At 52.2% G+C, this 9,834-nt stretch overlaps 1 protein-coding gene across 2 annotated transcripts in view; it reads right to left on the minus strand.

Moving 5' to 3' along the window:
• The window catches only part of rela (v-rel avian reticuloendotheliosis viral oncogene homolog A), a 30,279-nt gene extending 20,655 nt beyond the window's left edge, over positions 1-9,624 (minus strand). For both annotated transcript variants that reach the window (XR_014605238.1, XM_084107616.1), the window contains exon 1: positions 9,509-9,624. Coding sequence is in view for 1 of the 2 variants with exons in the window: in XM_084107616.1 (XP_083963742.1) it covers positions 9,509-9,515 (7 nt within the window). In the remaining variant the exon portion in view is untranslated. The remainder of the gene's footprint in view (positions 1-9,508) is intronic.
• Between the last annotated feature and the right edge of the window lie 210 nt (positions 9,625-9,834).

Genomic DNA, 9,834 nt, shown 5'->3' on the forward strand with positions numbered 1-9,834 from the left:
GGTCTCTGGTGGGTCCAGTTGTGGACTCCCCCACACCAGACGCTTCAGCTGCGGGTCTCTGGTCAGTTGTGGACTCCCCCACACCAGACGCTTCAGCTGCGGGTCTCTGGTCAGTTGTGGACTCCCCCACACCAGACGCTTCAGCTGCGGGTCTCTGATGGGTCCAGTTGTGGACTCCCCCACACCAGACGCTTCAGCCGCGGGTCTCTGGTAGGTCCAGTTGTGGACTCCCCAACACCAGACGCTTCAGCCGCGGGTCTCTGGTAGGTCCAGTTGTGGACTCCCCCACACCAGACGCTTCAGCTGCGGGTCTCTGGTGGGTCCAGTTGTGGACTCCCCCACACCAGACGCTTCAGCTGCGGGTCTCTGGTGGGTCCAGTTGTGGACTCCCCCACACCAGACGCTTCAGCTGCGGGTCTCTGGTCAGTTGTGGACTCCCCCACACCAGACGCTTCAGCTGCGGGTCTCTGGTCAGTTGTGGACTCCCCCACACCAGACGCTTCAGCTGCGGGTCTCTGATGGGTTCAGTTGTGGACTCCCCCACACCAGACGCTTCAGCCGCGGGTCTCTGGTAGGTCCAGTTGTGGACTCCCCAACACCAGACGCTTCAGCCGTGGGTCTCTGGTGGGTCCAGTTGTGGACTCCCTCACACCAGACGCTTCAGCCGCGGGTCTCTGGTAGGTCCAGTTGTGGACTCCCCCACACCAGACGCTTCAGCCGCGGGTCTCTGGTAGGTCCAGTTGTGGACTCCCTCACACCAGACGCTTCAGCCGCGGGTCTCTGGTGGGTCCAGTTGTGGACTCCCTCACACCAGACGCTTCAGCCGCGGGTCTCTGGTAGGTCCAGTTGTGGACTCCCCCACACCAGACGCTTCAGCTGCGGGTCTCTGGTAGGTCCAGTTGTGGACTCCCCCACACCCCACACCAGACACTTCAGCTGCGGGTCTCTGGTAGGTCCAGTTGTGGACTCCCCCACACCCCACACCAGACACTTCAGCCGCGGGTCTCTGGTAGGTCCAGTTGTGGACTCCCCCACACCAGACGCTTCAGCCGCGGGTCTCTGGTAGGTCCAGTTGTGGACTCCCCCACACCAGACGCTTCAGCCGCGGGTCTCTGGTCAGTTGTGGACTCCCCCACACCAGACACTTCAGCTGCGGGTCTCTGGTAGGTCCAGTTGTGGACTCCCCCACACCAGACGCTTCAGCCGCGGGTCTCTGGTAGGTCCAGTTGTGGACTCCCCCACACCAGACGCTTCAGCTGCAGGTCTCTGATGGGTCCAGTTGTGGACTCCCCCACAACAGACGCTTCAGCCGCGGGTCTCTGGTAGTCTAGTTGTGGACTCCCCCACACCAGACGCTTCAGCTGCGGGTCTCTGGTGGGTCCAGTTGTGGACTCCCCCACACCAGACGCTTCAGCTGCGGGTCTCTGGTAGGTCCAGTTGTGGACTCCCCCACACCCCACACCAGACACTTCAGCTGCGGGTCTCTGGTAGGTCCAGTTGTGGACTCCCCCACACCCCACACCAGACACTTCAGCTGCGGGTCTCTGGTAGGTCCAGTTGTGGACTCCCCCACACCAGACGCTTCAGCTGCGGGTCTCTGGTAGGTCCAGTTGTGGACTCCCCCACACCAGACGCTTCAGCTGCGGGTCTCTGGTGGGTCCAGTTGTGGACTCCCCCACACCAGACGCTTCAGCTGCGGGTCTCTGGTGGGTCCAGTTGTGGACTCCCCCACAACAGACGCTTCAGCCGCGGGTCTCTGGTAGGTCCAGTTGTGGACTCCCCCACACCAGACGCTTCAGCCGCGGGTCTCTGGTAGGTCCAGTTGTGGACTCCCCCACACCAGACGCTTCAGCCGCGGGTCTCTGGTCAGTTGTGGACTCCCCCACACCAGACGCTTCAGCTGCGGGTCTCTGGTAGGTCCAGTTGTGGACTCCCCCACACCAGACGCTTCAGCTGCGGGTCTCTGGTAGGTCCAGTTGTGGACTCCCCCACACCAGACGCTTCAGCTGCGGGTCTCTGGTAGGTCCAGTTGTGGACTCCCCCACACCAGACGCTTCAGCTGCGGGTCTCTGGTGGGTCCAGTTGTGGACTCCCCCACACCAGACGCTTCAGCTGTGGGTCTCTGATGGGTCCAGTTGTGGACTCCCCCACACCAGACGCTTCAGCTGCGGGTCTCTGGTAGGTCCAGTCCGCTCTGCAATGTTGGCTGAAACCGACGTAATTCACCATGCCGAGGAATCTCTTGACCTTAGCTGTATTTTTAGGCTCTGGCATTTCTTAGATAGCTTTTCTTTGACCTGGGTCTGTTCGTACGCCTCCCGCACTGACGAGGTGTCCTGCGAACCTAATAACTTAAGGCACTGCAAACTGACATTTTTCGTTCAGTGTCAACCCTTTCTGTTCCAGGCGGTTCAGGACCTTGATAAGTCTTGCATCATGTTCAACACCAGGAGGTCATCTGGCACAGTGTGTCCTCCAGCGGTTGTGTCAGACGTTTCTGGAAGTGTTCAGGTGCTGAGGAAATGCCAAACGGAAGGCGGTTAAAACAGTATCTTCCATAAGGCGTGATGAAGGCAGTGAGCGGGACTAGGTTCACTGCAATGGACTTTTGCCAGACATCAGTCGAATTCTCAGACTCTACGACTGCCAGGAACACCGTGTCTGCTCTCCGTCTCATCACACTGATATACTTCCTCCAGAGTTGTCTGTGTTGTGCAGACGGCAGCGACGTGGCCTGGCTCGCTGGACGGCTGCTCGGGGAGTGTGCTTGTGGCTCTCCACATCTGCCACATCCCTCGCTGGCTTCCTCCTGTGTTCTCATTCTGGTCCTCTTTGCGGTCCTTTCTGTGCAAATCTTGGTTTTATTTTGTATTTTAACATGTCCATGTTTACCTTATTTGAGTCACCGCTTGCTTGTCTTAAGATCGTCTGCTGCTTTTTTATTTCTTCACTTTGTCTTATCTTTGTGACGGCTTTAATGAGTGTGAGCTCGAGGTCAAGCTGTAATCTCTCTGACAATCCGTGATCTCGAAGGCCAACCACCAGTCTGCCTCGTATCGCTCCCTCATGAAGGACTCCACACTGGCAGTCTTCTGCTAGTTTATGGACAGCAGCGATGAACACTTCATCTGATTCACCTGGCTCTTGTTGAACTTAGCCCTGTCGTAGATGACGTTGTGTTTACATACGCAGTGTTTCTCGAACGCTTCTTTAACTTTGTCATATTTCTGTCTGTCTTCTTCAGAAAGAGCCAGCGTGCACATGATATCATCAGCTTTCTCTCCCACTGTGTAGATAAGCGAATTAACGTTCATATCTAATTTAGATATGTCATGTCTAATCCAATTTAGACGATATTTGCGCAGGTTCTGGCGTTCACATGGTTTTATACGTCTGAATATTATTTGGCGTACGCCAGTTTTGGCTTTCGGCGCACGTTCACTTTTAGTAAGAATCATACGCACAGTTTTAGAAATGAGACCCCAGTATTACAGTGTGTTATCCTAAGATTCATAACGTATGCCAATAAAGAAGAGGATAATGAAAGAGGAATATCCAGAAAGGGCGGGAGGCAGTAAACACACCATGACCTACTTAAACCTGGAGTGTGTGTTGTGATGATGATGATGATGACTAACCCGTCTGGAAGCTGAAGAGCAAACAGTCTGCCATGACAATGCATTTAAAATCAACATGACACAGCATTCATAATAGAGCTGCACAATATACACACTTTACTTCTGCAACATCACGTTTAAACAAGTGAAACAAAAACATCAGGCATTGATTCAGGACAGCAGTGGAATATCTCATGAACACACACACACATTAGTCATAACGCATGTACACAGCCCATTAGCAGGAAGGCGCATATCCCCCTGGTTCATCACTGCATCTGCACCTTTTATGGTTATTATGATGGAAAATGAGTGTGTTCCTGCCAGCGGGTCAAGGTTCCAGAACCACATGATCATTATGGTGGGAAAAGCATCTTTCGGCAGTTCAAAAGTAGCCATGTTTTCCGATAAAGCATGTTTTTTTCCAGGCAACATATGAATCAGTTTATGTTTATGAATCTCGACAGGTTTTGGACGCCTGTGTTTAGCACTGTTACGTCTCAAGTGAATCAGCAAAACAGCTGTTAATATGGGGTGTAAACAGGGACAAACATAATGGGAGACACCAGTGTTAATAAAGCTGTCTCATATTTGATAAACTTCTGAATGATCAACACGATGAAAACTCCACCAATCTCCTCCAGTGCTTCTGTGTCTGAGCGAGAGTTCAGACTCATTTATCAAGTAAAATTATTTTAGTGTTATTGTACAAACGTCCTCCTTCAGCTCGAGCTTCACGAGTCTTTCTGTGTCAAATCTGCTCTGATTTTATCAAGGAAACACAAGAATAACTTTGATATTGTTAGTAATATTTCAGCTGGACTGAAGCAGCTTTACTTGACTATCCAGACATCATTTATTACAAAAATCATGAGTATCAAATATGATCATCAGGCTTTTGAAGAAGATTTGAAGATATGTTTACAGTACAGAGCATTGATCATAAAACTAATCATTAAATATCATCTTACCAAGACATTATTAGCAGATATTGATATGTATATGCATATTATGCAAGTATCTGCTATACTGTGAGCCAGTATAGGGGTCTCTGTGGGGCCAGTATAGGGGTCTCTGTGAGCCAGTATAAGGGGCTCTGTGAGCCAGTATAGGGGTCTCTGGGGGGAAGTATAGGAGTCTGTGGGGAAGTATAGGAGTCTCTGTGGGGCCAGTATAGGGGTCTCTGGGGGGAAGTATAGGGGTCTGTGGGGAAGTATAGGAGTCTCTGTGGGGCCAGTATAGGGGTCTCTGGGGGGTAGTATAGGGGTCTCTGGGGGGTGGTATAGGGGTGTCTGTGGGGAAGTATAGGGGTCTCTGTGGGGTGGTATGGGGTCTCTGTGGGCCAGTATAGGGGTGGGGCCAGTATAGGGGTCTCTGGGGGGTGGTATAGGGGTCTCTGGGGGGGAAGTATAGGAGTCTGTGGGGAAGTATAGGGGTCTTTGTGGGGCCAGTATAGGGGTCTCTGGGGGGTGGTATAGGAGTCTGTGGGGTGGTATAGGGGTCTCTGGGGGCCAGTATAGGGGTCTCTGTGGGCCGGTATAGGGGTCTCTGTGGGGCCAGTAAAGGGGTCTCTGTGGGGCCAGTATAGGGGTCTCTGGGGGGAAGTATAGGAGTCTGTGGGGAAGTATAGGAGTCTCTGTGGGGCCAGTATAGGGGTCTCTGGGGGGAAGTATAGGGGTCTGTGGGGAAGTATAGGAGTCTCTGTGGGGCCAGTATAGGGGTCTCTGGGGGGTAGTATAGAGGTCTCTGGGGGGTGGTATAGGGGTGTCTGTGGGGAAGTATAGGGGTCTCTGTGGAGGAAGTATAGGGGTCTCTGTGGGGCCAGTATCGGGGTCTCTGGGGGGTGGTATAGGAGTCTGTGGGGTGGTATAGGGGTCTCTGGGGGCCAGTATAGGGGTCTCTGTGGGCCGGTATAGGGGTCTCTGTGGGGCCAGTATAGGGGTCTCTGTGGGGCCAGTATAGGGGTCTCTGGGGGGAAGTATAGGAGTCTGTGGGGAAGTATAGGAGTCTCTGTGGGGCCAGTATAAGGGTCTCTGGGGGGAAGTATAGGGGTCTGTGGGGAAGTATAGGAGTCTCTGTGGGGCCAGTATAGGGGTCTCTGGGGGGTAGTATAGGGGTCTCTGGGGGGTGGTATAGGGGTGTCTGTGGGGAAGTATAGGGGTCTCTGTGGAGGAAGTATAGGGGTCTCTGTGGGGCCAGTATCGGGGTCTCTGGGGGGTGGTATAGGAGTCTGTGGGGTGGTATAGGGGTCTCTGGGGGCCAGTATAGGGGTCTCTGTGGGCCGGTATAGGGGTCTCTGTGGGGTGGTATAGGGGTCTCTGTGGGCCAGTATAGGGGTCTCTGTGGGCCAGTATAGGGGTCTCTGGGGGGTGGTATAGGGGTCTCTGGGGGGTGGTATAGGGGTCTCTGGGGGGAAGTATAGGGGTCTCTGTGGGGAAGTATAGGGGTCTCTGTGGGGAAGTATAGGGGTCTCTGTGGGGTGGTATAGGGGTCTCTGTGGGCCGGTATAGGAGTCTCTGTGGGCCAGTATAGGGGTCTCTGTGGGGAAGTATAGGAGTCTGTGGGGAAGTATAGGAGTCTCTGTGGGGCCAGTATAGGGGTCTCTGGGGGGAAGTATAGGGGTCTGTGGGGAAGTATAGGAGTCTCTGTGGGGCCAGTATAGGGGTCTCTGGGGGGTAGTATAGGGGTCTCTGGGGGGTGGTATAGGGGTGTCTGTGGGGAAGTATAGGGGTCTCTGTGGAGGAAGTATAGGGGTCTCTGTGGGGCCAGTATCGGGGTCTCTGGGGGGTGGTATAGGAGTCTGTGGGGTGGTATAGGGGTCTCTGGGGGCCAGTATAGGGGTCTCTGTGGGCCGGTATAGGGGTCTCTGTGGGGCCAGTATAGGGGTCTCTGTGGGGCCAGTATAGGGGTCTCTGGGGGGAAGTATAGGAGTCTGTGGGGAAGTATAGGAGTCTCTGTGGGGCCAGTATAAGGGTCTCTGGGGGGAAGTATAGAGGTCTGTGGGGAAGTATAGGAGTCTCTGTGGGGCCAGTATAGGGGTCTCTGGGGGGTAGTATAGGGGTCTCTGGGGGGTGGTATAGGGGTGTCTGTGGGGAAGTATAGGGGTCTCTGTGGAGGAAGTATAGGGGTCTCTGTGGGGCCAGTATCGGGGTCTCTGGGGGGTGGTATAGGAGTCTGTGGGGTGGTATAGGGGTCTCTGGGGGCCAGTATAGGGGTCTCTGTGGGCCGGTATAGGGGTCTCTGTGGGGTGGTATAGGGGTCTCTGTGGGCCAGTATAGGGGTCTCTGTGGGCCGGTATAGGGGTCTCTGGGGGGTGGTATAGGGGTCTCTGGGGGGTGGTATAGGGGTCTCTGTGGGGAAGTATAGGGGTCTCTGTGGGGAAGTATAGGGGTCTCTGTGGGGAAGTATAGGGGTCTCTGTGGGGTGGTATAGGGGTCTCTGTGGGCCGGTATAGGAGTCTCTGTGGGCCAGTATAGGGGTCTCTGTGGGGAAGTATAGGAGTCTGTGGGGAAGTATAGGGGTCTCTGGGGGCCAGTATAGGGGTCTCTGTGGGCCAGTATAGGAGTCTCTGTGGGGAAGTATAGGGGTCTCTGTGGGGTGGTATGGGGTCTCTGTGGGCCAGTATAGGGGTGGGACCAGTATAGGGGTCTCTGGGGGGTGGTATAGGGGTCTCTGGGGGCAAGTATAGGAGTCTGTGGGGAAGTATAGGGGTCTTTGTGGGGCCAGTATAGGGGTCTCTGTGGGGTGGTATAGGGGTCTCTGTGGGCCAGTATAGGGGTCTCTGTGGGGCCAGTATAGGGGTCTCTGTGGGGAAGTATAGGGGTCTCTGTGGGCCAGTATAGGGGTCTCTGGGGGGAGGTATAGGGGTCTCTGTGGGCCGGTATAGGGGTCTCTGTGGGCCAGTATAGGGGTCTCTGTGGGCCAGTATAGGAGTCTGTGGGGTGGTATAGGGGTCTCTGGGGGCCAGTATAGGGGTCTCTGTGGGCCAGTATAGGGGTCTCTGTGGGGTGGTATAGGGGTCTCTGTGGGCCAGTATAGGGGTCTCTGTGGGGAGGTATAGGGGTCTCTGTGGGCCGGTATAGGGGTCTCTGTGGGCCGGTATAGGGGTCTCTGTGGGCCAGTATAGGAGTCTGTGGGGTGGTATAGGGGTCTCTGGGGGCCAGTATAGGGGTCTCTGGGGGCCAGTATAGGGGTCTCTGTGGGCCAGTATAGGGGTCTCTGTGGGGAAGTATAGGGGTCTCTGTGGGGTGGTATGGGGTCTCTGTGGGCCAGTATTGGGGTGGGGCCAGTATAGGGGTCTCTGGGGGGTGGTATAGGGGTCTCTGGGGGGGAAGTATAGGAGTCTGTGGGGAAGTATAGGGGTCTTTGTGGGGCCAGTATAGGGGTCTCTGGGGGGTGGTATAGGGGTCTCTGGGGGGGAAGTATAGGAGTCTGTGAGGAAGTATAGGGGTCTCTGTGGGGAAGTATAGGGGACTCTGTGGGGTGGTATAGGGGTCTCTGTGGGCCGGTATAGGGGTCTTTGTGGGGTGGTATAGGGGTCTCTGTGGGCCGGTATAGGGGTCTCTGTGGGGTGGTATAGGGGTCTCTGTGGGCCGGTATAGGGGTCTCTGTGGGCCGGTATAGGGGTCTCTGTGGGCCGGTATGGGGTCTCTGAGGGGGGGTATAGGGGTCTCTGTGTGCCGGTATGGGCAAAAACTAAAACTAAAAACTAATTTTGTTATTAAAAAGTTGATACAAAAACTATTTGAGGGTTGATTATTTGATTAATTAATTGATTATTAATTTATTTTCGGTTTTGTGCATCCAAAATTTTTGGTTTCGACCCAGAATTTAAATTTCAGTGCATCCTTAAAATAAATAAATAAATAAATAAAATAATAATAATAATAATAATAATAATAATAAATATATATATATATATATATATATATATATATATATATATATATATATATATATATATATATATATACACATACATCTAACAGTACAGTACAATAGTGAGTAGAAAAACTTAATAGAATCTAGGCTAAATACTTTGCAAGGCATAATTGGTAGGCCTATAACATTTTAAATGAGTTCAAACTGGGTCTTTATATTAAATATAGGCTATATGGTTGCCTTTTGAATTTTAAGAGGGGGGGGGGGGGGGTCCTTTGATTGAGTATTATCATATTTGGGGGTCCATGGCATCAAAAAGATTTGAAGAAGTGAGCTTATTTGCATATGTATAAACAAATATGCTAAAAGAAAACGTTTAGATTGAGAGCGTCTGTAAAAGCAGGATTAGTTTCACTATTATTTGTGCGGTCAGTGACGTAATGTTATTAATGAGGAAAGGAGGTGATGATGTTTACTAACCCATAAAAAACACCCACCCCTGATCCATCACACAGACCTGCAGTCACCGCGATCATTAAACAGAATCATTTCGACTTTTTATGGCATAATTATGATTAACCTAAGCATGATTCTTATGTGGCCAAAATCGGCTTCCATACTTTTCCGCATTTCACTTTATCTGTGAGGACATTATCAAAATATCTGTTCTCACAGTTCTGTGTGTGTGTGTGTGTGTGTGTGTGTGAAAGAGAGAGAGAGAAAGAGAGCGAGAGAGAGAGAGAGTGCGCACGCACGCACACAAACAAACACCTATAGGCCGTAATGCGACAGAACTTTAAAGTCATATGTGACGCGCGTTGACGCGTCGCGATCATTCGTGTGTTGTTGGATCCTCGTCAACCGGAGACTCCCGAACCGATCGCCCGTTTCTCTCCGCCGAAACCGAGAGCTAAACTTCAGATTCGGGAGTTTCCCTTCCGCCCGGACACCTAAACAACCCGTTTCTGCCGTTCGGGTGAATAAACACGACGTTATAACACTCGACTTACCGTCCATGTCGCTCGGGTCACTCGGTCGTGTTCTGATGTTCCGCGCTGAAGAATACACGACACACACCGCAACGACACTCTCCTTCCGCTCGCGCGCGGAAATACCCGGATGACGCGTTCACATCGCCAACACAACAGAAGAAAACACTGAAGAAACTACTCAACACAAACTCAACTCGCTACAATAATAGTGATATACAAATTAAATGCGTTTACATCGCCAACTCAACAGAAGAAAACACTTCAAGAAAACTACTCAACACTTTATAATAATAGTAATGAGAACATTAAATCTGCGCATGATTTCAAAGAAACATCTTAACGTG

This window comes from Abramis brama, assembly GCF_963993115.1.
Source record: "Abramis brama genome assembly, chromosome: 3".
Taxonomy (NCBI): Eukaryota; Metazoa; Chordata; class Actinopteri; order Cypriniformes; family Leuciscidae; genus Abramis; species Abramis brama.